General features: G+C 44.3%; 1 protein-coding gene across 9 annotated transcripts in view; it reads left to right on the forward strand.

Moving 5' to 3' along the window:
* The window catches only part of PTPRT (protein tyrosine phosphatase receptor type T), a 488,934-nt gene that overhangs the window by 383,404 nt on the left and 78,723 nt on the right, over positions 1 to 26,807 (forward strand). For 5 of the 9 annotated variants that reach the window (XM_077187379.1, XM_054644473.2, XM_077187382.1 and 2 more), the window contains exons 12-15: positions 358 to 631; positions 9,961 to 9,997; positions 14,417 to 14,473; positions 23,932 to 24,067. In XM_077187379.1, the coding sequence (XP_077043494.1) occupies positions 358 to 631; positions 9,961 to 9,997; positions 14,417 to 14,473; positions 23,932 to 24,067 (504 nt within the window). The remainder of the gene's footprint in view (positions 1 to 357; positions 632 to 9,960; positions 9,998 to 14,416; positions 14,474 to 23,931; positions 24,068 to 26,807) is intronic. The other 4 variants (XM_077187381.1, XM_077187383.1, XM_077187385.1 and 1 more) reach the window with 2 other exon arrangements.

Raw genomic sequence — 26,807 nt, forward strand, 5'->3', positions numbered from 1 at the left:
GAGCACTAAATTCTCTTTCTCTGAAAGGTTTATGTGTCCTGTGGCTGCTATCTGATGTGAGTGCCCCATTCCTTTCTTAAAAAAGTCCCACTAACGTAGTTCTTATTTTAACTACAAAAGTTACCTTTTAATTACAAGACTACATTTATCATATTATTAAAATGGTAATACAGCACTACTAATCAATACATCAAAATACATATGGTAAATATCTGTGTAGAGCCATATAACATGCACTTTTCACACTGGGGTGCCTCAGCTGCGTGTTTCTGACTTTTCTATGCTCTTGTCCTTTTATTTCTTGCTGCCATTCAAGGCTCTGGGGTCTCTAATCTCACCTTTCTCTCTCCCTCCCAGTGTCTACCAGCTCGTTGTGAAGGAGGAGAAGCTGCAGAAAGCCCGGAGAGCTGCAGACATCACCGAGTGCTTCTCTGTGCCAGTCAGCTACAAGAACGCCTCCAGCCTGGACTCCCCACACTACTTTGCAGCTGAGCTGAAGCCCATCAACCTTCCTGTCACACAGCCCTTCACTGTGGGCGACAACAAGACCTACAATGGCTACTGGAATGCTCCTCTGTCTCCCCTGAAAAGCTACAGCATATACTTCCAGGCTCTTAGCAAGGCCAATGGAGTAAGTGCAGGGAAAATTGAGCTGCATCTGTAGGTGTGACTGCCTCTGTCTGTCCTCCTCATCATTCTCCTTCCTTCTTGATTGGATGCTGGTTTAACTTCTCCTTCTTATTACCCTCTTACAGAAATCTGATGAAAATCAAGCATGCCATTACTTGTCCTTCACTCAAATCTCCTCTCTCTGATGCTCAGATCCAATGTGAAATCTGTTGAGGACCCTGATTCTGTAAAGGCACCTGTTGCCATGTGATTTACTAAATGAGCTGCTTAGAATTTTGAGATTTTTTTCTATCCTTCAATAAGCATGAATATCAGATTAGGGGCTATTGTGCTTTTAAGAGCCATAATTGCAATATCTTGATAGTTCACAGTGCTTGTGATTTTGGAGGAGATGTTATGAATTTGGATTACCTTGGAGCTTGCACTTGGCCATATCCTAATGCAGCACTTGTGGTTGGGAGTTCCAGCCTGAGGAAATCAGGTACTGCAGTGGGGACTGTCTGCATCTCTGTCCTACCCCTCTGCAATTCTGTATTTTTATATATCTTTGCTTTGTGATACGGGGTTTAAAATGCAGACTGCATAGGAAATGTAGCCCACCTCATATTCAAATGTCACACACAATGCCACAGCACAGCCTATCCCACCACAGGCAAACAGGAGGCCTCTCCTCCCTCTTCTCTTCCAGCTGAAGGTAATTTGTGACCTTTTACCTCTCCTGTTTCAGGCCAGACCCAGCCTCAGTGGATCACCTTCCTCCCCTTTGGCACCCCAGGTGTTTCTCATTCATACATAACACAAGAGAATTTGCCACTCTGGCCTCCTGAAGAGTCTTAGAGCATTAACAAGGCATCACAAATTTGGGTAGCAGAGTCTGCTATTATTAGCATGTTTGCCAGTGCTTTCAGAAATTTAATTTTAACATAGATAAATTCTCTACGATATCACCCCTGAGAGAGAAAAATTACAAAAATCAGTCAAAGGTGAACAGTGCAGGCTTTAGAGGATTTTCCACCTGAAATGCAGCTGCACATTGCAGAGGGCTGGGATGGTTCCACAGGCTGGCAGTGCCAACGAGTGTTCACAACACATCTGAGTGCTTTACACCCTTCATTTATCACCATTTTCCTGCACAGCTTCAGCTGTGTGGCTGACAAGTACAAAATCTCTTCAGCACTGTGCTGGTTTTCACCTTGGTTTCCTTTCTAGCCAATACAGTTTCTTTCCAGCACTGCTCAATTAATTCAGTTTTGGATTTGCCTTTATAAAAGAAATTGTGAATATATGTATATGTCTCTCTGTTTCTAGTTAGTTCCCCCATGTGTGATAGTTAATTGCTAGTGAATGGATCCCCAGGGAAGAAGAAACTTTATTTGCTTAAGTACAATATAATATTCCATAAGTGGGTTGTGAGGATGGAAGTGTAGGCTTCCCTTGGTGTTCTGGATTCAGGCAGCACTGGTGCTCCTGCTTTTCCTGCATCTCACCCTTCATTCCAGGTGTTAAGGACTCAAAAAAGAATGACTTGCTTGGGCTTTCCTAACAGGAGGGCTTTTTAAGCATAAATTAATCAAATAGTCTTAATGCAGCAATGCTCAGTTCATGACAGGATGAGAAGTGTCCAGCCAGACACAGTGAATTCCTATTTGAGAAAGCAATTTCCTCCTGTGGTAATCATTTATATTTCTACAGGATATGCTTTATATATCCTGAAAGTGTAGTGCTGTGGGTAAAAGTATAGAGGAAATGCCCAAGAGTGGAATATGGATCTTCAGAGGTGTAGCTTCTGTTCTGATCCCCTCTGGTTCTTGGTAAAATGATGAAGCCCCACATTTCAAATATTAGGGTCAATTTGCATTCACTCTTTTGCATCTGTGAATAGCAGGTTTTTGTTCATTCCCAGAATTACATGCAGGTATCATTTGTATTTAAGAGTTCTGAGTTTTCAATTGTCTGTAACCTGAGCAGCTTTGAAAACTCTTGGAAAGGATTTCCAAATCCAGGTTTTGGAAAATCCTACAAATAATTATGGCTGCAAAAATGGCATTTCCATCTCTGGAAGTGTCCAAGGCCGGGTTGGATGGGATTTGGAGCAATCTGGGATAGTGGAAGGTGTCCCTGCCATGACAGGGCATTGGAACTGGTCTTCAAGGTCACTTCCAACCTGAACCATTCCCTGATTTTTGATAAGGCACATCTGCAAAAAACCTGCAACAATAACAATTTAGCAGGGTTAAAGAAGAGCCTTATGTTCCCTTACACATGAAAAAACTTAACAGAACATTGCCACTCATTTTTTAATTAGGATATTCCATAGTTTCATTAATCACTGACAGTTGTGGAATGATGAAATTTCTTTCCACACCTGGAAGCTGCAATGAGAAGCCTTCATGCAGTGAACCAGAACATCTTCCTTTGGAAACAGAGGGCTCTGGGGAGAGCCTAATTTCAAGAAACAGCCTGGATTTGGTCAAAAAGCTTGATTAGGAGGAGGTTAGGAGTGTTGTAGGAGTTCTGCATTGTTTGAGCTGCTCTGTACATGGAGGGCTGTGCTCATTTGGTGTTCCCGTCTGCTCTGCAGCCATTAGCTCTGATTGTCACACTGAAAGGAACATAATTAACAGCTGGATGCAAAACAAGTGTGGCAAATTGCTGCAGAGGCAGATCACCAGCTCTTCTGCCTTCTCTTGTGCACTGTTGTGGTTGTCTCAGAGTGTGAATGGAAAAGCTGGGGCTGGCTGGATCCATCTCCTGGGCCTTGGGTGCACTTTGGTCACAGTGGTGCTGCCTGCAGAGTCTGAGCAGAATGTGGTGAGGCTGAGTTCAGTTTTGTTACACAGAACACTTCCAAATCACGTGAACTTCCCTCCCAGGCACTGCTGAGAGCCAGATGCTGAGCTGAAATGTGGCAGAGTGTGAAGGGAGAGAGGGGAGAAAGAGGAAGGGCACACAGAAGCCCCAGGCTCGGTGGCTGCGGGAGTGAAGAGCACCCTTAGTTACTGCTTAGGTGGTAGAAGGAGTCAGCACAAGAGGTGGCACAGAAGCAGAGGGGACATTTGGCTTGGCTGTGCTCTGGCAGGATCTCCAGACACTGTCACAGCCAGCCAGGTAGGGATCTGATGCTTCTGCTTGTCCTGGTGCCACCTGCTACAGATGGCTGCCTGACAGAGCATGAAGGTTTGCTTGTCTGAAAACCCTCCCTGAGCTCAGCCCCTTTCAAACTCCAGCCCTGCCAGCATTTTTCCCTCTGGAAGGTGAGGCCAGGTTGACAACCCCATGTTACTCCTCCTCCTTACACTGGCTCAGTAATAAAACTGATGCTGCAGGTTTGGTTGTCCCCAGGTCTTTTTCTGGTTGCTGATCCAGCACCACACTCCAATGGAGGGAATTTTTGGCTGCTCTGTGAAACCTGCCTGAATTTTTGAGCAGCTCAGAAACCAAAGCTCCTTAAAAAAAATCCTTTCTGGAGCTGCATTTTACTTCATTGAGTTAAAATGAAATTTGTAACAGCAGAGTTGCAATCAATAACTCTTGGCCATTTTTCCTTGAAATGGGAGATGAGCAGGAGCCTGTGTAACACAGCTGGCAGTGATGGGGGGATGCTGCCAGCTGCTCTGCCAGCCTGGTGGTCCAACAAGTGACTGATGTCTTCAACCCAGAATTGTGAAAAGTAGCACTGCAGGAATCAATGAGAATATTATTTTTTTGAGGGAATGATGGACTCTACCGAGATTCCTATTGATTTTTTGCCTCTCTAATGACTTGTACTACATGCACAATCGGGCAGCTCATTATTATCAGGGGAGTTGAGGCTGGATTTCTTGATGCTGACAGGTCTGCTCACAGCACACAGCATTATTCTTCTGGGACATTTGGGAGGTATGGATAGAGCTGCCAGCAGAGAGATGCCATTCATCCCTCTGGAGATGGCCATGAAAAACACAAGGAGGTTGAGTTCAGCACGAGCTGTGCTCTGAAAGATGAAATGGCACCAGGGCTGCCTGCATCACTTCTGTGAGCTGCTAACCAGCTCTGTGCTCAGGAGGATTTTGGTTGTACAATTTATCCACTTACATTCACTCCTTCTTAATCTCATCCTGGAGGTGCTGGAGCAGCTGTGGGAACACTTCACTCTTTGTACACCTCTGTTTCCACTTCTGGTTGACCAGAGGATGTGGACCTGAGTGTTTTCTGCATAATAAATAAAATCCTCCTCAAGCCTACCTCATTTTTGAGAGGTTGAGAGGATTGGATATCCAGTCATCAACTACAGATCTTTGACATGACTTCCTATTGTAAATAATAAAAGCCCTAACCACTTTGTTAAACCTCCCTTCTCCAAATGACACAGATACTAAAAAAAAAAGCTGATAATTGGAATAGCAATAATAGGTCTGGCTTAGTCTTTGGAGGTAAATAGCAATTTCCTGAAGCTGGCAATAAAAATTATAGGGGAGTACATTGACCCTGCACAGACATATTTTAAGACTGCAAACCACTGGCTGCAATGGCATAGAAAATAAACACATAAATTAGAGCTCTCCTGAACTTGGGAAAAATTTGTTGAGGACCAAATAAATAACTCCTTAAGGCTGGACAAACACATGGTTTCTACCCTGTGTGAAGCAGATTGCCAAGAAATCCCATGTTCAGCTCTGGGATGTGGGGAACTAAAGCTGGAACTGAGGCCAGGGGGGGAATGATGATTCCTTGTCTGGTCTGTGCACCAGCAGCAGACAAAATTTCCCAGTTTGAGGTGCCTAAAAGGCTCTGCCTGTTGTAGGGCAGCCCCCATGGCACACCCCAGGTCCTGCTGGGGCTGGCAGGGGGTTCCTCAGGCAAGGCAAGCTCTGTTTGACTGCTGCAAAGTCATAATCACAGTAAAGGAAAGGGAAAATGGTGGGTGTGACAACAGATGGATGAAAAAGCTTTGCTGCTTTCATTGTTGTTGGTAGTCTGTAAACAGCAAGCTGTCAGTTTCAAAGAAAAAGGGGGGAAAAAAAAAAGATCATGTGGCTTTTTAGGTTGTGAAGATGCAGCTGTCACATAAACATATGTCCTGCTGCCCTCGTAGCCCTTTTCTGCAGAAAATTGTTCCCATCCAAACACTGAAGAGACAGAGGCAGAACTCATTTTGTTATCATCCATTTCACTTGAGTGAAATGTGCATTTAGGAACCTCAGTAATTAGTAGACAGCAGCAGCTCCTTTGCTTCTAAAACGAAAGAATAAAGTTATAGTAAAAGAATGTTTTAAACAGCCCTGGCAATCCAGGGGGATGCTAAAGCAGGCAGAGAGGGTTTGCCCAGAGGGACCCTGGGCTGTGCTGATGGAAGGGGCAGGTGCTCCCTGCAGGAACAGGCTGCAGCACCCTGACACACACTGCTCATACGTGTCCATGCTGTGTGGACTGAGAAATAGAGCCAGGGTTCAGCCTTGAGTGAGGGCACTCCATAATCTTCTTTTATTCATTGGTAAATAGGTGCCAGGAAGCAAATTTCCATCGCTATGTTGAGGCAGGCAGGTGGATGGGCTCATTCTGCAGGGAGCTTTCAGGGTATGGAGCATGTTGGAAAGTGAAGGTTGGGTCAGGAGCTGCAGGATGTAGTCATGGATTGTTTTCCTGTTCCAGGATCTCAGTTAAAATGTGCCTACATTGTTCCATTACTGTTTGGCTGTAAAATGTCTGCCTTAACCTGGCAGTGATACCGAGCTGAAGCAGTACTGGCATCTTAATTTAATTTATTCCTGTGAGTTCAGCCATAGCATGAAACAGATATGCAGAATATGTTGGCTCCCTGGGTATCATGAAGATTGTTGTAGATATATAAGACCTTGTAAAACTTCTGTGGTATCATAAAATGGGAAATAAGTATTGCAGCATTTGAAAGAATGCTAAGAAACAACACAGAGACTGAATTTTGGGAAAATATTTGGGTTTCTTTTTTCCTAAAACTTCTACTATTATCTCTTGATTTAATTATTTTTCTTGCCATTGCTTTAGGTAAGCTGGAAGGATCATTGATAATTACCAACATTGTTTATTCCTGCTTTGCTGGTGGCTAAAGAGAAGCACCTTGCAGTGATAGGACAAGCAGCAGTGTGTACAAATTGAAAGATGGGAAATGTAGCTTAGGGGAAAAATATAAAAATAAAAGCATTGTCCCTGCCTGTGGCACTTTATGGTGCATTCCAACCCATTAACATTCTATGATCTTTACTGTGTACAGAAAAGAGCCTTGAAGCAAAAGTAATATTTTTCAGAAAACAAGCATGATTGTGGGAGAGTGGGTTTTGTGGTTTTTTGGGAGGATGATTGGGTTAGTTGGGTTTTTTTTTAGTTGTTTTGGGTTTGGTTTGTTTTTGTTTGGAGGGAGGAAATGTATTTATTTTGTTTCTTCTTAAAAAGGTTCATGCAAACTTAAAATTCTCAGTATCAACCCAAGAAAAATTGAAAAGGATCTCATTTTTATGAGACACCAAAGAGATGAGCAGTGGAAAGCAATGGAATAATCAGCCTTAATCCAGAATATGGACTAAATTCAAGTTTTTACATTTTACCACCTCTGGGAGCTGGTGTCTGTGCAGGTTCTTCTATGCTTTCCTCCCCAGAAGATGCAATTTGAAATGAAATTCTGAAGTTCTTGTTCCTGTAGCTGTTGGTTTTGGCAGTGCCAGTTCTCCTAAGAGCTGTGGCTGTGCTCAATGCAGCCATCAGTGGATGCAGATGCAAACAGAACAAATTCTGTCTTCCCAATCACCCTGTGGGAGGGTCTCATGCAGGAATACACACATGTTCAAATGAGATCACTCCAGACTCTTCTTTTTCCAGCACTAATTTCTCCAGCTTTCTGTTACATTCTGAAGCCAGCAGATCCTCAACAAAATGGGATCAAGTGTCCACCTACTTGTAGACTGCAAAAATCCTGTCTCTTAATGTTTTATTTTAATCTTCATTGCTGATTTTCCAGCTCACCTTGTGTCTTGGTTTGGAAAGCCAGGAGTCTGCTAAGAAAGGCAGGAGCCTCCCCTGAAATGGAGAATGTAAACCCTCCCCACCCCTCTGAATTGCTATAAATTTTAAATTAAGGGGCTCTCAGGCAAAAATATGGAAGCAGGAAACAACAGTTCTTTAATAGGGAAAGGAAAAATAAAAGGATAAAATAAACAATGTAGTAGAGTAGAACAACACTGCCAGAGTCAGAACCCAGCCTGACACCCTGTGGGTCAGGGTGTTGGCAGCAGAACCATTGGAATTGTGGCTCAGCCCTCCTGCAGTGTCAGGGCTGGTTCTGCTGGAGCAGGGATCCTGGAGAAAGGTGCAGTCTCTGCCTCTGCAGATCCAGGGCAAGAGGCAGCTGCTGTTCCTCTGGGCAATCCAGTGCAGAAGCCGTGCTGGTGTTCCAGAATCTCCAGATTCTATCCGGGTAGGAATGCTTGGCTCCTCCCTCTGGGCTCCCATCTGCCAATGGGATGCTGTAGTTCTTATCAGCCATGCAGGCACATTCCATAGCTGTTATCAGCAGGTGTCCCCCTGAGGGAGGAGTGATTGTGGTCACTCAGAGAGAGAGATAAGGCAAACTGCCCACTTGACAAAAGATAATCTGCCATACAGATGGTGATAATAGAAAACATCTTGCCTTGCAGTCTGGAACACCTTGTTGTAGATCAGAAACTACGTCAGGACCTCTCTGTGTTCTGGTTCCCAGCACTATGTGCAGAGCCAGCTCTGCAAACAAAGCTGTGCTTTTCCTGCTCCATACATCCCAAGCAGCAACAAAGACTTTGGATTTCCAGAATAAATGGGAATTCCAACTCATTGGAATGAGGGGAGTGGGCAGCTCTGTGTGCGGCTGTGGTGACTTTGCAGTGCCAGTGTTGGTGCAGGTTGTGCAGGGGAGCTGATTTTGGGGGACAAAGGGGTGTAAGCAGAGATGTCTCTGGTTTGCTGGGATGAGCAGGGCTTCAGTCCCACTCTGGACTGGGAAATAGACATGGATTGTCCTCAAGGAGCCAGGAATTCCTTGAGAGAGTTTGAAGGCAAGGTCAAAGGGAGGGTTTGTCCTTCTGGGTATCTCATTGTCCTTAGGCTGCACACAGTGTGGCTTATATCCAGATTGTGTGGCATCACAGGAAGGGATCAGAGGGAATTGCTCCTGTGATTCCCAGCATTTCCCAGCATGGATCCTGCAATCATCCCCTTCCCATGTGCAACAAAAGCACGACGAGAAAGGCACAGTGTGTGTCTGCTCCAGCCAAGGAGGATTTGTCACAGATGGAGCAATTTTCTCCAAGAGCAAATTCAGATTTGCACAAGGTTTGTCCAGTTCTTTGAGGATGGAAGGAGGTGCTCAGCAGTGCTTGCTTTGCTGGGCTGTTGTTTCCAGAGCACAGACAGCATCCATATTAATGGAGCATTGTCAGCACAGTAATTTATGCTGGATTCATTACACCTGAGACGTGTAGAGGCATAAAGTGCTCTGCAAGCCTTGCAGCAGATTAGTGCCTGACAGAGGCAGCTCTTTAACAGGCAGCACATTCCCATTTGGATGGCAAACAGGCTGGACAGCAGCAGCCCCTGCCAGGAAGGGCTGAGCAATGAGGAGCTGGGGACTCCACAGAGGTTGTAGCAGCAGAGGCGGCCTGAGAAAGCTGCAGACTCTGAGCTGTTTGTGAAGCCAAAGCCAACATTTGGATCCAAATGCGGTTTCTGCAGCTCTGCAGGCTCCAGGGTGGATTGAACACAAAGCATTGGGTTTTGTCCCAGCTCTGCAATGAGGAGCTGCAGTGGTGAGGGTTGGTAGAACAGCTCGTTTGGCAGAGGCAGCAGCACAGAATGTTGGTCTGCCCCACATCCATCAGAGAGCTGAAATATTCAAATGACTTCTTCGGTGTCTGTTTGCCATGTGTTTAAATAAATACCCAATTTGCAAAATTTGCAGTAATGGTGCATGAAAATGAGATGTACAGTGGTGTGTACTTTTGACCCAAGGCTTGTCAGTCTATTACAGAGCAGGTCATTTAACTGGGAAATTCTATTAGCTAATCAGGCACTTATGTGGGACCCATCACTCACACGTGGAGCGTGGAGAAACGTGCTGTCACTCCCAACTTTTCAACACTTTAGAGAGCCAACTGCAAGCAAGTCCACCAGTGTGGAGTGTTTTATGCAACAAAAACTGTTGGTGGTATTTTCAAAGATGAAGTGCAAGAAAAGATATATATGTATTTTTAGTAGCTTTTAAAAGGAATGTGTGTTTACTGTAGATGGGCAAATTACACACTGTGATGTTTTCCTATATATTTTTCTTGTGTTTTTTTTATTTTTCAGGAAACAAAAATCAACTGTGTCCGGCTGGCAACAAAAGGTATGTGGGTCTCTCTCTTTCCTGCAAAACACAATACCAGAAATGTAAAAACTACAGTGGTGGCACAACTTGATTACAGTTCCTAGCCAAAGAACCAACCTCTTTATTTCCTCTTTTATTTTATTTTTTTAAAAGGAAGATTGCCAAGGCAGAACAACAATTTCTAGGACCACTCCACTATATTTGTGGCCTCTGTTATTTTTTTAATGCAGGGTATAATTCTCTGTGGTTCCTCCTTCCCCTCGTTCTGTTGACAGCTTTTCTGTCCTGAGGACTGTTCTTGCTGTTGGCAGAACATCACTGAAAAAGTGACATTAACTTCCCATTCAATTTGTTCTCTCCACAACTGTACAAAGTAGATAAGAGGAGATCTTGTGTAAGCCTAACCTTGTACACAGCGGGGCACAATTCTTACATCATGCCATTTTCATGGTATAATTGAACAAACATTCCTGATTTTCATTGTGGTGAGCTCAGAACAGACCGAGCTGACAGGTCACACAGAGCAAACCCAAAACAGCCCCAGGTTGGTTCACAAGGTGCAGCTCCTGAGGGACTAACAGTGACAATGTCTGAGCTCCTTCTTGGAGTTTACAGCTGCTTTTAACAACTCTTCTAAAGATTTCAAAACCACCTCAGGGGCTACTTTTCCAGAAAAGATGTCAGACACCAATTTATTTGTAGCACAGAGTAGCTGTAAAGAGATTTCCCCAGCACAGGTTGTAGTGTGCCAAGGAGCTGTGGGGAAATGCTGGGGTGCTGCCGTGGGCTGTGCTACACATGCCTCTCCATTCCCAAACTTAGCTTTGTGCTCTTGCTGCTTTGCTGAAATGTCAAATACCTGCATGGCTGCCTGGGGAGGCTTTGAGAGTTCACCAAAATTGGCAGGAGCCCAGAAATCCTTCAAGGCACCATCCTGTTTTTTCCATTTTTTTCCGTATTTTTGACTTGTGGTAGAAGTTAATGACCTCAAGGTCCTTTCTCCTGATCCCTTCTGCATCTGCACTTGCAGAGGAGTTGGGAGGGCTCAAAGAAACCCTGTTAGCCACTGGAGAGCTTTTTCCATCTCCCCGTGGAGACATCCCCAGGCTGTCCCTGGAGCCAGGCAGGCACTGGAGCTCCCACCTGTGCAGGTGTTTTCCCTGCTCAGGCTCTGTCATGCAGACTGCTGGGGCTGTAAGCAGTTGTGTCATCACTGAAAGCTGAGGAGAAGAAGCCATTTCTCCCATTTCTCCTTCTCATCTGTGGCTCTGGTGCTCCCCATTCCCTCTTGTTCCTTTCCTGTTTAAAAGTTCCTTGTAAAATCTTTATTTAATTTATTCTCTGGGTTACAAACATTCTATGTGTCTCAGTCTGTGTGTCTCCTTCCTCGCAGTTCTGGTAGTAATGTGACCATTTCAAATACCTGATTTTGGCTTTCTGGTGGTAGAAAGAGCAAGAGCAGCACTGAGTGAAATGAATCCCCACAAGCTTTTCCAATAGCATAGTCTCTTCATCAGATTAGAGATACTGGATTAATAGATTTTTGGAAACCAGTGGTTCCTTCCATTTCAGTTGTTCATTTTTCTGGAGCTGGTGGAAGAATTTTGTCATGCTAGCAGGAAAGATACTTGCTCTGTGAATATTCAAAACAAAATAATTTACACAGCTCGAAAAATCCCATCCTGACATGACCTTTTGTTTGCACTCTCTGATTTGGGTACCTCAGCAAAGTGTCCTGTAAGTGTTTGACCTTCAGCTGACTTCTGCAAACTGAGATAATTTCATTAACCCTGTTAGGTCAGCAGGAAAAGTCACTGAGCCACCCAGTCAGTGATCCCCCTCCTTCTGTTGGTTCTGAATGTCATCTCTTTTTAGAAAAAAATCTCTTACTAGGATTAATTTAATAAGAGACATTAAAGAGATGGGTAGAGCCTGAGGATGTCTAGAGCCACTGCTTTTTGGTGATCTTATTCTTTAGGTTTTTTTCCTTTATTGACTTGAATGGAAAAGGACAAGAAATGATGGTAGTTCTAGTGTTTATTCTCGCTGTCTCAATTCATATCACTTTTGATTTATATCACTTTTGCTTCATATCACTTTTGATTTATAGGTAGATATCTTATTCCTCTGTGTGCACTGCAGAAATCTCTGTGGAAATTCCTTTCCTCTTTTCCCTGGCTCTGACTGGCAATGCTGTAATTTCCAGTGCCTGGCCCTCAGCACGGAGCTGGAATGCCCCAGCTGTGCCTGACTTGAGGCAGGTTCAGCTCTCCAAAGGAGCAGGGCTGGGTGCAGCTCATGGGCAAGGGAGCACCAGGAGCTGGGGTGTTGGGAATGTCACAGGAGCTGCCACAGCTCCAGCTGAACAAAGTGGTTCTGTGGGCTTTCCCACAGTTTCAGGATTCCATACATCCTGAGGCTGCATCCCCACCATGCATTAATTCCATATGGATAAAAGGGACCAGCCCCTGGAGAGGGCAATGCACAGAGACACTCACAAAACTGATTACACCATGTCCTGATCAAAGGCTGATAGCTGGGATGTTCTAGATAACCTCCTGTGTCTGTGCTGTCTTCTGTCTGCTCATTATATTGATTATCCTTAATGGCATTGCTCTGTATTCTCCTTTATTTGCATTGGTGTTTTTCTGAGGATAGAATGAGCAAGCCTGAAGTCTGCCTTGAACTGAATCATCAGGGCTGCCAGTGAGGATGCCACTGTGGTGTCTTTGATAGAAATCAGGGAAAAAAAAACCCCTATTTTGGAGGCAGGCTCGATCTCAGCATTAAAAGCTCTGCTTGAGTTGGTACCAGAGGGGGAAAAAAAATTGATTTGATGCAAGTAAATAAATACATACTACTGGTGCCAGACAAAATGTTCAATTTGGAATAGAGGCCTAATTTTCCCATTCCTAGACATTTGTCACTCCATTAGCACCAGTGAAAGGAGTTCTGATTTACACCAGTGACAGCAAGATTAGGATCCAGGCGTGTTTCAGCAAGGCAAGAATTCTCTTGAAGCACTGGATTAACAAGGGCACTGAACGTGAGTGTGGGAGTAATTAGGCAGTGAAATGTGTTAGGCATGTGTTACTGGGGGATTGTAACACATCCTGGGTGTTGCTGCCAGGCACCTGCTCAGAGCTGAGTCTCTTTAATTACTCGAGAGACGCGCGGGGCTGCTGCGCCGCCTCTGCTCCTGCTGCCTGCCAGGGAATTGCTCTCTGTGTCCCACTGCCCCAACACCAAGAAAAGCAGAGCAGAGTGACTTTAAAAGTGGTTTAATCTGCTAAAAGAAAAAAAAAAAAAAATTGGAGCTTTCCCAGTTTTTTCCCCTCCTCTTTAGCCAGAAATAGGCTGCTCGGATGAGCCCTTTTCAGTTCAGCCCAGCTCTGTGCAGGAGCTGCTTCCCAGCTCTCTGGTGGTGCTCTCTCTTCATGGTTCTCTGCGTGCTGCTCCTGCTTAGATGAACTCGATCCTTGTGGTGGCAAGAAAAAGCTCTCAAATCCTTTTCTCTTGGGTTGTTGAATGCTGGGAGGAGGGGGTGGCATCAGCATTTCAGAGCAGCAGGTGCTCCAAAGCAGAGCCAGCAGGTTCCCAGCTGGGCCAGCACATGCCCTGAGCTCATTTCCCTCCATCCAGGGCCTCCATGAGAGGCTGGGTGCTGCCTTGGGAAGGGGCAGTGGCAGGGACTCAGCACCAGCCCTTGCTGGGGTGACCTGGGATGATCCATCAGAAAGCTCCCTGCGTTTGTCCACTCTGTGTAGCCATCCCACACTTTGCCAGCATGTTAAACATTATGAACCTTTTGTATCTACGTTTGTTCTTTATTTTCAGATTTGTTGGTCTCAGATCTCTTGCCACTTCCCTCTTCACATGGGCTATTCTCTTCTTTTTTTTTTTTTTTAATTACTGGACTAATGTTATCTTTCACAGCATTAGGCACTTGGATGCATCTCATTAACATAAAACAGTCTTTAAAAATGTTTATAATTAAACCACAATTTACCAGCTCTCTGCCATACAATTTTCATTCAGATGGGTTATTTATAGGTTTTGCCATTTGGTTTCCTTGACAGCATTTGTTTTAATATGTCCCATTCTTTCTGAATTAACTGACTTGTTCTCCCTGTCTTAAAGCAACATATTTATATCGACACTTTATTAGAGAAAATTGCAACCTCTTACCAAGAGAGAGCGATTACCTCTTGTATTCCCAAAGTGCATTAAATTAATTTCACAGTGTAATTGAAACCAAGGCAGAGGGCTCATTAATGGTTCCTTATCTCCCGATACTCATTTCTACTTTCCTTACAATGTGAGTTCTTGCAAATGAAAGAATGGAACTATAATAACCATTATGAGGTACATTTTTATTTTTTTTTCCTTTTTTTTGTCTCGTGCATGCTGCCTGGGAACCATTTTGCTTGTTCTTAGCAGTGATAGGTAGACACCAGGTGACCACGCCAAACCCGCCCAGCCTCTTGAGCACAGGTGATTATCAGTTCAGAAAAAAGCAAAACTGGTCAAACTTCCAGAGGGCTGAGCAGCTTCATGACTTCTTGTTCAATACTTGTTTTGCATGAGAAATTGCTTTTACAATTGCTCCAACTACAGCATAAAGGAGGGCAGTGCTTTCACAGCACTCCTTCAGTGCCAAGGTGGAGATCTGTCTGTGCTGAGGGTCAGCTGAGGCTCAGCAGCTCTCAAATCTTCACAGCAGCTCCTGAGTGGGATGGAAGAGCCCCATGGATCCCCTGAGTGTGCATGGAGCTCAGCTTGCATTTCCAATTAAAGGAGCTGTGCCATTTTCTGGGGCTGATTGTTGTGCTCATTTGTCGAGAGCTGAGTCTTGCTGTTGGAGAAATGGTGGAAAGACAAGGAAAATTGGATTCTGCAAGCTCTCTGTAGAGGAACTATAGAAAGTGTAGTTTCTATAGAAACTTCTGCTGGAGCCAGAGATGTTGCAGAATTGAGCCTCAGCAGCACCAAGTCACTCACAGTGGGGAGGTTCAGAACCTCTCAAGGGTTTTGTAGTTTCCATCAGAAGGAACTGGGAGGTCTGTGTGCCATAAAGTTGCCCCAGCATATGTAACACTGGGATCAGGATCACCATTAACTCCAGAAAATTCAAATATGGAGGGGAGATCCCATCAGCTTGTGGAATTAGGTTCTTTTACTCAGCCTGACGTGCACAGAATGAGTGGCTGGGATGTGGCAGTGTTCCATGGGATTAATGGAAAATGAGGGTTGCTTTTTCAGTTTTTAGATGGATTACATTTCTCTAGGAGTACTCCCCTCCCAGTGCTGCTTGGCTGTTCCTGCCTAGTTATGACTTCCTCACCCAACAATTATTTCAACTGCACATCAGCTGTGATGATACAGGAGCAAAAAGGTGCTGGGATCACTGGGAAGTTCAAATGGTCCTGATTTTTGGTAGTGCATTAGCATGGGGAGAAGGAAACTTCCTGGGAGAATGTTGAAATCTCAATAAAAAAACTGGGTCTGAAATGTGACCAGGGAAATCTTGGGCTGAGGGGGGAGACTGCAAAAAAAATCAGTGGAAAATGAGGAAGGAAAAAGTTTCTGCTGTTCCCACACAATTTTGCTGCACGTGAAAACTGTTGATTTAATAACTCCTGCTCCCTCAAATCCATTGAAGAGGCTTCTTTTGTTTCCTGGAATACATTCTGGTTTTCTAGACAGATAATGTATTTTTTAAACAGATCTAATCCCACTTCAAATCTGTTTGTTGCTGCATTTTGTCTTCTAATACACTGGAATATCATTCCTTTGACAGGTTTATTCTGTTTGGTGCTATTTATTTCAGAGGAGTTTATCACATTTTTTAAGTTGAATGCATGAAAACGGTTGGTTGGGTTTTTTTCCCCCTGAACAAATTTCTGCCTTCTAAAAGTTATTTTTTAGCACAAGTCTTGTGCATCACAATCCCTTTAGGGGCTGTGCAACCAGGGCACAGTTTTGAGTTAGTGCAGAATGGGATGAGGCCAGGAGTGAACTGTATTTGGTATTTCCAGCCTTGTGTCCAGAGGTCATTACCTACCCCAGAGCTCTGCTGCAAAACCCTAATCCTGGGCTCCCCAATTAAAATAGGCAGCTGGAGGTAAGAGGAGAAGCAGCACAGTGTTTAAGATGAAATCTGGATAGTTTAGCAACAGGAGACTGAAAACATCACCTTTGTAATTCAGAGCATCCACTGCCAGGACACAAGGAGCTTCAGGATAGAAAGGTCTTTGGAAAAATGAAAATGAAATATATTACAGCTGTGTGAGCCAAGCCCTCCAGGAACCAAAGCAGGCAAGGATTTACCTGGAACAGTGTGGAGGTTCTTGTCCCTGTTCAGGTCCCACCTGGTGGGAAAGGATGCTCTTGGCTGGGGCTGGCCCTGAACCAGTGGACATTCACCTTTGTTTGCAGATAAATTGGTAGCCAGGTAAAGGAGTGGAAATTAAAGAGAAGTCAAGTAGTTGGACAGGAAAGCCATAAGTGAAGGTCAAATTGAGAAAATGTTTCCTTTGGTTTTGTTTTACTTAGATTGAATGCAGGGAGCATTGGATGATTCCTTGTCTATGAAATTTAGGGGCTTGTTTTTCGTCTCTTCTGCTTGAAGATTTGCAGGAAGAGCTCTTTGGATGTCCCTTGGAGCCTCTTGTGCTCAGGGGCTGAGCAGGGGCCAGGCAGGAGGGGACTCTCATGTTTTAGAAGGCAGTGGAGTTCCATGTTCATGACCTTCACACCCTCACCCCAACTCATTTGGGTGATCAGGACTTGGTCTCCATTTCCTGATACCTGCAGATCCTGTCTAAGGTGGGTCAGCCACTGGGCAGGTACTGCAGATCACCTAAAATGATTTTCCTAGATAGATTATTATTGTCCATGAGAGGAATGACAGATTTGTCTTTCCAAACAAGCTGTGGGTCTGCTGGTAGATAAAACCAGCACTGGGAGAAAAAAGAAACAATGGGAAGGATTCCACTGATTGATGAATGGGAAAAAAAAAAGATATTTGCCTTTACAAATAAACTGTAGGTTTCCTGATAAATGAAATTGGATATTGAAAGATGAAAGAAACAATGGGGAAAAGCCCTAAATTCCATAAGAATTAAAAATTAAAAGGGAGGGTTATACATTAGAGAGAAATCTCTGGTATCAGGCATTCTGGGAAGTCTGGACCTCTCAAGTACCTCAGCCAATGGGGAAAGAGAGAAGGGAAATGTGGCTGGGAAACTGGGATAAAAAGGAGGCTGAGTCCTCCAAAAATTAGAGAGACCCCAGGGGATGTCCCATGGCCTCTCCATTTATTCAGATAAAATAAAAGAACTCCTCTGTCTCCTTTTTGGACATAAACCTCTGGTGTTTGTGGTTTAATTTTCCTGACATCAGTGTCCTTTAGCAACACTTCCAGAGGTGTGACAGACCCAGGACTGTTACAAACACATGATGCCTGTTTCCTTAAATAGGTTTTTTGATAAGTCAGTATTCAGAAACAAGGTTAATATTAACAAGCTTTTGAGCTTCTTCCAGGAGCTGGACATTAAAAACTAGGTGGTTGCATTAGGGTACGTGATAAAATTACAAAGTAGGTAGTGCTGTTGTAGAGGAAAAGGGAAATCTTCATTCCAGTCTTGCCTGAAAGTGCTGCTTCAACGGGGCAGAGCACAGAAATGTCCTGGTGTTCATGCAGCACACGCAGAGTGTGCGTACACAGACACTGACACTGCCCAGCTGACTCCCCTTAGCTGGAAGAGAGATTCCTCCTCTCCTGCTGCTCCCTCAGCTCGGGGTGAACCTCTCAGGGCAGCTTTCTGTGGGTCACCCTGGTACCTGAGCCACCTTCATCCACCTGGGCTCAAAAGGTGACTTGATTTCAGTGTTCACTTGCTGCCCACCCCTGGGCTTTGCTCGCTGGTTTTGCAGCTTCTGCAGCTGCTGTGGGTGTGGATTTTTCATGATAATCATGATGAGAGCAGGGTGTCTATTGAGAGGGGGCTGACTGGGGGAAGAGTCAGTAATTGTGGTGAATCTCTTACACATCTGTAACATTGTCAGGCACTGAGAAGGTTTTGCCTCTTATTGGTCAAAAGGTCAATCTCCCTATGTCTAAGACTGCACAAAAATTGTCACATCTCTAAATTTGAACTTGTCATATTGGTAATTGTCCTTGTTTTCCATTTCTATAATTTTTGAGGTAGTTTTTAAATACAGTTCTGCAGAAGTGAAGAGTTAAAACAGAAACGTGCTCTCACCCCCTGAACCATCACATCACTTGTTGGCACCACAGCAGCTCTCTTTAGCTGAGCTCCTCTTTCAGGGAAATGCTATAAACTTTGTTATTCTTGGGGACCATATATCTGCTTCTAGCACAAATTAAGGGCTCCTGTTCTGTAGAGAGAGGAAGAAAAACAGAAGGGAAAAAGAGTAGCCTTTGTGCTGGATTTGCCTGGAATCTCCAGAATCAATTATTCACTTACAGCTATTTTTTAATTCTCATTCAGCTTAGCAATGCTGATCTTGGTGTCTCACTGTGTGTTTACCCTCATCCTCCTACAGATTTCACTTGTAAGCCTGAAAATCCCTCATACAAATTCTGGTCTGTCTTTCTCTCCAGGACTGCTTTGTTTTGCAGCTCTCTCTGCTCAGAATATGGTTGAAAGCTTTTGGCTCTCATCATTCTGCTGTCAATTCCTTTTGAGCTTTGTTAAAGAAATGAGTGTGGCTCATTATAGGCTTAAGCCCGTGCTGTTTGCAGTCTTCAGTAACTGGAGGTGGCAAATTGGTGTGGTGACGTTGTGTGTGGTGATCCTCTTTGTGATATTCATTTTTTAATGAATTGCAACAAAGAAACAGCCAAAGAGGAATCTGGCTTTTAGATGTGAGGAGCTGTTCCACCCTGTTGGCTCCTGGTACAGGAGGAGGCTCCAGCATCGTGCACAGATTGGTTTTAGTGCTAATAAACTGCTGGAGGGTGTGGCCAGCTGGCACCCTGGGCTGGTGCTGCTGTTTCCTCATCAGGATGTAAAAAGGTGCCTTTCCACCTTTATCTCAGTGTTATCATTCCTGGAGGCACCTGTCTGCCCTTGTGTTTGCACTCCAGACTGTGTTTTACATGTGTAGCTATTCTCAGGAACTGAAAAGGTGAGGGAGAACATTCCTGCATGCAGAGCTGCTTTAATAATTTGTAGGCCACTCACATAGAAAGCACCATAAAAAAATAAATAAAGGAAATCGTGTTTACAAGTGATTTGAGAATAGCTGTCTTTTGAATACAAGCCTCTAGGTCTATTAGGAGATTTTACATTCAGCCCACTGCCTGGCCATTATGTGCTGCAAAGAAATTACTCTGATTGTGCAGATCATTTCAACACATAATGACTGGGAGCCCAATATTTTTCATTAATTTTTCTGGGTTAAATAATGCTCTGAAGTGATTTTTCTGATTGTTTTTTGTTCCAAGAGTGGATTTCTTTCTGAAGAAGCTGTGTTCTTAGGTGCTACAATTTTGAAACCAAACCTCATCATTGCCAGACTTGTCCCCTTGCTGGGTCTTTCCTGTCTCCTAGAGGTGGCTGAACCTCCCATTTCTGGTGTTATTTCTCTCATTTTGTCCCTCCCTCCTTCACACTTGCATTTCCCTTTCCTAGATTCTGAATTCCCAGCTGTCCTTAGAATAATTTTATTTGATTTTTTTTCTTCTCCTATTAAGCCTTGGGATGCTTCTCTCTCCTCCGGAGTCTTAGCTCCTCCTGGTGATTGTGGTGCCCCTTCCACTGCAGGAATTTGTGCCTCACCAGCTGGAAACCTCCCATAAATCCCTGACTTTTCCTCCTGTTTATGGCTCTCTTGAATTCCTTTTCCTGGCAGTGTCATTTTTTTTAAATGCAATATTGTAATTGCTGCCTGAAGTAAAGAATGTTTCAAATTGCAGTTTGTGAAATAGGTTTTATGGAAGAAACTTGTATTATCAGCCCTGCTTAGTTACATGCACTCAGTAATCACTCTTTCCTGGATGTTTTTCAGAGTGCCACCTCCACAGAGGAGGTTGCTTTATATTTTGGGGCTTATTTTCAAATAACATACCTGTGCAGAAATTGCTGGGAGAGAAGATTGCCATGGTATCTTTCCCTTAGATGCCACTGCTGGTTTTCCCCCAGAGGGCACTGCCCAGGCTCCCCAGGGAATGGGCACAGCCCTGAGGCTGCCAGAGCTCCAGGAGGGTTTGAGCATCACCCCCAGGGATGCCCAGGGTGGGGCTCTTGGGGTGTCTGTGCAGGGCCAGGAGCTGGGCTTGAGGATCCTGGTGTGTCTCTTCCAGCTCAGCATATTCTGTGATTCTATAAATCAATGCAGCGTGGCCAGATTAGACCTTAATTAAAACCTTAATTAAACCATCAGTGTGTGATGATCCAGAAACCTGACTTCTCATGGGCTGATGAGCTGGACAGCTCTGGGAAATTGGCCATTTGCCCCTGCCCTGCTCTCTTTGCATCTCTGCAGCATCATCAGAACTGTATCTCCCATCAATGGAGGTACAGTGTCTTCTGGCTCACTGCAAGGTGCTGGATCTGGGAATTTTGGAAGGGATTGAAGAGAAACAAAGTCAATTGGGTTGCTAGGAAAAGAATTGAAATAGCTCTGACTGACCAGTGGAGTGCTGGGTGAGTGTCAGTGCCTGTGGAAGTCAGTCAGGCACTGCTCTGGCTCCTGGGATGTGAATTTTGTGCACCACAGAAAGGAGCATCCCTGAGAGCCTGGTGGAGTGGATCAGGCACAGACAGGGAGTCAGGGCACCTCCAGTCCTCCCTCCTCTGCCACTGCCTGCTATCATTTGCCTTTCTTATTAAGAAAGCAAGCTTAGGGCAGGAAATTGTCCTGGTTTGTGTTAGTGCAGAGTAATGGGGTCCTGACCTCCTTGGGGGCTTTGGGTGCCACTGAAATACACACACTAATAACAGTGGTGACCTGCTCTGTGTCTTACTGTTCCAGCATCCAGCTCCTGTTACAAGGAACAATTCATTCCAGGAAATGTGGTGGAAGTAGCCACAAGGAAAATATAGTTATAGTTTGTTCCCATTCCTTTTTAATGCCAGCAATATATAAACATGGTTTTTCAGAAGGAAAAGGGTGGCTCCTCAAGTACAGTAGAGCAGAGATTTGCAAGTGTGTTTAAAGGGATTTGTAGGAAATAGCCATCTGAGCAGTTTTTATGGGCTGCTGTGCTCAGAGGGTCTCAGATCTTGCATCTGTATAAAGCAAAGTGAATTCTAAATTTCTGTCAGCAGCAGCAGGAGTCATGTCCTGAGAGAAACAGCTCACAGAGCTCCTCCTGCCAGGACAGGAATGTTCTTACCCACAGCTGGTGCTGGGCAGGTGGGAAACCAGAGCAGGCAGAGGAGATTTAGAAATCTGCATGGAAAATCTGCCAGAAGAGCAGGAAAACAATGGAACTTTTGCAGTCATGTTTCACTGCAAGGCTTGGAGAATCCCAGAGCCAGGAATTTGCTGACACTGTCACATTCTCCATTCCTAGGCACTATTAGCTGAGACAACTTACAAATGGTTGGGCTGGTAGCCTAAAGGAATTGGTGGCCTTTGCCAAGAGAGATAGAGGTGCCCAGAAGATTGGAGTGAATCAGTCACCACTGTGTGGAGGTGTCAGGATGGATAATGAGCCTTTCTTCTCCTCCTGGAACTGCAGGAGCCTGCAGTGGGGTGGGAAATACCAGATCAAAACACTCTGACCACACATTGCCCGGAGTAACGAGCAGCAGCCTGGCAAAATCAAACCAATCTGGGGGATCAGAAGATGGAGTTGACAGCACATTCTTATTTCTTCTAGCACAGCTCACACTTCATGAGGGCATTCAGATGGGACAAAAATGAGGGGCGTCTGACTGTGCTGTTTATAGTAGAAAGCCATTCTCCAGCAGCTATTATTTAGGGTCATAAGAGTAACTGCAGCTCAGCTGAAGGATAATTTGGAGTACTTCTGACTTTCACTTCAATGAATAGAGTTTTAGCCATTTTCAGGGAGAAATTGTACCTTTCTCATTGCCTTTGTTGTGTGACAATGTGGGGATTGCCTGTCTGATGGTGTATAGCTCACCTCTTGCACACATTTGCTGCAGGATTGTGGGAGAGCTTGTCAAATGAAGATGGAAATATGCAACTGATCCCTTATTTTATTTTCATGCTCAGGAGTCCCATTAATGCATTTCAGACCTGTGAGCACAGAAGTTATCAGTGAACTCTTAACTGAATGGGCAAATTGGTGAATGCAGCAGAATAGTAGAGTTGTCAGGGGCAAAAGCTGAAAATGATACGTGTGAATCCAAGAGCCAGCCCCTTTTGCTTGGTAAATTTTGTGTTTTGCTCTGAATAAACTAGATTAACAGCTTAGCTGTAGGAGAAGTGAAGTCATGCTTTTATCACTGCCTCATCTCTTAAAGCATGTGCAGTTTAACCTGTGGCAAAGAGGCAAAACCCCACCCCAGTGACAGTAACACTGCTGTCTCACCAACACATGGACTGGACTGGGTATTATCTCCCCCAGCAAGGGACTTTGAACAGAAGTGATTCAGATTTCCTGAAGATCAGCAGCACAGAGCTGTTAAAAGAGCAAAACATTATGGTCTTCTGATGTCAGCCCTCTGTGTTCACCTTTGATTCCCTTTGCCCATGTTTAAGCTGCAGAGGAAGACCTGGCTGACTGCAGCAGCAAAGGTGAAGCCTAAGATAAGAGTGGATCTCATGTAACATGAATTCATTTAACTTTGTGAACTGCAGTGGGGATATTTTTAGGAGTAGTTAAGTGTAACAGGAATATAATGAAGATAGGCTTATTTAGTCTTTAGAGTAGCCATGAGTCAAATCTGGTGGGGCTTTCTAAATCAAGCTCAGTGGCTTAAGCTATATCTGGAAATATTCTGTGCAGCAAGCAGTGAAGTCAGCAGAGCTAAGGGCTGTAATGAGGACTAATGAGGTCTCAGCAATAGGGGAGAGGGCAGCTGTCTCCAAGGTGCTCAGTTAGAGCAGAAATGCTGTGCAAATAATGCTCCTAAATATGGTTTATTTTCAGGTGTGTAGATTTCGCTTGTTAAAAAACCAACCAAACAAACCAAAACCCCCTAAAATTTCAAACAGAAATGATGCTCTCTGGTTTGGGCTGAAGAAGTCATGCCTGGTGTGTGATGGAAAAGGGTGCTCAGGCACTGGAATTGGCTGTCCAGAGCAGCTGGGGCTGCCCCTGCATCCCTGGAAGTGTCCAAGGCCAGGCTGGATGGAGCTCCAAGGTTCAGCCTGGGACAGTGGAAGGTGTCCCTGCCCAAGACAGGGGGTTGGAATGAGATGGGCTTTAAGGTCCCTTCCTTCTCAAATCATTCCATGATTCTGTGTGGAGGGTGCTGCTCTATATCTTGGATTAATGCTTGTTACATGTATATGTGTAATGGGATGATTAAAAAAGCCAGGCCTCCAATACACTGAGAAAGACAAATGTGAGCTGATTTTGGAGGGAAAAAAGTTTCTGCCAGAAGAATTATTATAATTACATGTTACTGTGTTCACTATTTCAACGAGTAAGGATTTCAAGTCCATTTAAACTATTTGAGATTAAAATTAGAACTGCTGTTCTCCTGTTTCTGGGTGCATGCTGAGTGCTTCAGAAGAGTAAATGCCCCATTACAGTAAAACTTAGTAAAATATTAGAGTCATCTGTGCTACACTGGGATTTTACACCCTATTACTGCTCTGAATTATCTGTCATTAGCCCTCATTAAAGGCAGATTTGGTTAGATGGACAATTGTCTATTGCAATTTGATTGCAAATATGTTGTTAGGCTTTCAAATGAATATTTTAAGTGGATCATTGCACAGTTTGCCTAGAAATTATTATTTTTTTTTATCTTGTCCTTCCTCTCTCTCCATCTTTTAAGGAGCTTCCACCCAGAATTCCAATGCAGTGGAACCTGAAAAGCAAGTTGACAGCACGGTGAAGATGGCTGGAGTTATAGCTGGTCTCCTGATGTTTGTTATTATCCTCTTGGGAGCAATGCTTACCATCAAAAGAAGGTAAGTTTCTGCTTTGCTTCCATCTTGGACCTCTTGTGGTAGTTTCCAAAGGAAGAATAAATAAAGATAAACATTCTTTATGTGTGACAGAGAGCAGCAGTTAATGCCTGTGTACATGTCACTGACACTAAGGGTCCAGAGGAAATTCCAGTTCTGGGAGATCCAGCAACAAAAGAATTGTTTTTACTGCAAAGAGATAATGATAATTAATTTATAATTAATGTCAAGGCATAAGTCACAAAGTAGCATGGGATAAAGGGGATAAAAGGAGAACTTCTCCTACCAGGAAAGGCTGAGAGACTTGGGAATGTTCAGTCTGGGGAAGAGAAGGTTTGGAGTGACCCAACTGTGGCCTTCCAGTACTTGCAGGGAGCCTGCAAGAAAGATGGAGAGAGACAGCTCAGAAGAGCCTGGAGTGACAGGACAGGGGGAATGGCTTCAAGCTGACAGAGAGGAGGTTTATATCAGACATTAGGAAGGAATTCTTCCCTGTGAGAGAGGTGAAGCCCTGGCACAGGGTGCCCAGAGAAGCTGTGGCTGCTTCATCCCCACCATTTTTCCAACACTTGAGTTTTCTGGTGCTTTGGCTGTCATGACTGCTGCAGCCTAAGTTATCATCTCCCAGATTACACAGACAAACCCCCAAGTAAAACTACTCCTAATGCAGAGAGAGTCCCAGAGGTTGGACACTGAGGATCCATTTGCTCTGTGTGAAAGATCCCAAGCTCCTGCTGAGCTGAGCTGGCCCCTGGGACAGTGCCCAGGACCTTCAGCTGAGCGTGCCAGGCCCCTGGAGCAGCAATGTTTGCTGAATTTGGGTGTGATGCCCCACATACAGAGCCTTGCTCTGGCTGGTTTTGCCATAGGCTCTGTAAACCTGGGCAATTTTCTTCAAAGTTAACATTGGAAAGGAGGTGAGTGGGAGTATTAGAAATCTAAATTCTCCCCTTTTTTCCCTCGAGCTGGAAAATTACAGTTTCCTCTGTGTTGTTCCACAGCCCCTCCCAGGGCAGACAAGCAGAATCCCTGCAGTCTGGATCTGTTTGCTGCAATTTGCAGGGATACCTGCTGGAAGATGCACTGAAATAAGGAATAAACTGGCTCATTGACTTTAAAACCTTTTCCCATTTAGAATTTCTGTGTGCAAGAGGGGGTTTGGTAGCACACCTCCAGCACCTGCAGAGCTGCTGATCCCATCCCTCCTGGGCTGCCTTGGATGGGCACCACCAGCCACGTCCAGCTGGGGCTCAGAGCTGCATATGGACAACGTTCCCTGAGGATGAGCCTCAGCCTGGCAGGCTCATTGCATTTGTAATCTACTGTGGGTAGGGACCAGCTTTTAAAAAAGGAGAAGCTGATTTGGGCCACAAATTGATTGGAACTTCTGGAGGAGCAGAGCTGAAAGCTTGAGCTCTTCTGAGAGAGCAGTTTAACAGCAGAGTTCTCCTTTTATTTTGCAAACAGAAGCATTTGGAGCTTAAGCTCTTGCATTCCATGTTTGCATTAGCCTCATTTTAAAAACAGGTCCCTTCCCAGTGCACCAAGGGTACAAATAGTGCAGTCTTTCAAAGCAACAATTCAGAAAAAACATTTAATGAGCTGAACTTGAGATTCTGTCTTCAAATGGAGCTGGAAGATATCCCAGTGACATTTGCCCATTGTCCAGGGCATCACAGCTCATTGGGAACAGGCACAGGATTTCCTGATGAAGCATTTTGTTAACAGAGAGCAGAGGAAGGAGAGGGATTAGAAGAGGAGGAAGCCTTGGTTTGAGATAAGCATTGGTATCATCAGGAGGCTCTTTTTGTTCTGTGGGACTCACCAGGTTGACAGCACAGTGCTTGGAACCTTTCAGACACACAGCACGAGCCAGCAGTGCTCAGTTGCTCACAGTTTCAGCAGAACACATTGCAAAAATGCCAGGAACTCAAAACTTTCTGGGGTTTGATAAAGTTTTAGAGGGTTCAGTCAGATATGTGAAGCTAAATTAACCTAACCAGTGCATTTATACAGTGGAAAATTTGGTTTTGATGTTATGTTTGTTGTCTGAAAGTTTTAGTTGAAACTTAGGGTTGTCGAAAATCTCCTAAAGTTTCTGTATCTATATATTTATGTCAAAATTGTGTGTACATATAGATTTCTGTTTTAAATATGACTGTCTTACAATATTTAAAGTCAAAACCATTAACAGTTTGCTTTCTTGGTTTTGGGAAGCTACTAACTCCAGGAGTTAAGCCATAGTATCATCATTGCATGTATATGAAATACAAAAATTGCTGCAACATAATGGAGAGAAACCTCACACAAGGACATGTAGGGACAGGACAAAGGGGGATGGCTTCAAACTGAAAGAGATTAAATTTAAATTGGATATCAGGAAGAAATCCTTCACTCTGAAGGTGGGCAGGCCCTGGCACAGGGTGCCCAGAGCAGCTGTGGCTGCCCCTGCATCCATGGAGGGCCAGGTTGGATGGGGCTTGGAGCAGCCTGGGACAGTGGAAGGTGTCCCTGCCATGGCAGGGGGATTGGAATAATCTTTAAGGTCCATTCCAACCCAAATCACTCTGATTCTGTGATAATTTAACCTGCTAATTTAGAGGTGATTATCCGTGCCTACATGAATGTATGTGCTCACAAAAGGCACAAGCACATTATTTCATTAATAGATACAGATCCTGAAACATCTCATTTTTATTGTATGAAAATAGTTCTAATTCTCTAAGGAGCTTGTTGTTTTTTC

The sequence above is a fragment of the Agelaius phoeniceus genome, chromosome 17 (genome assembly GCF_051311805.1).
Source record: "Agelaius phoeniceus isolate bAgePho1 chromosome 17, bAgePho1.hap1, whole genome shotgun sequence".
NCBI classification, from domain to species: Eukaryota; Metazoa; Chordata; class Aves; order Passeriformes; family Icteridae; genus Agelaius; species Agelaius phoeniceus.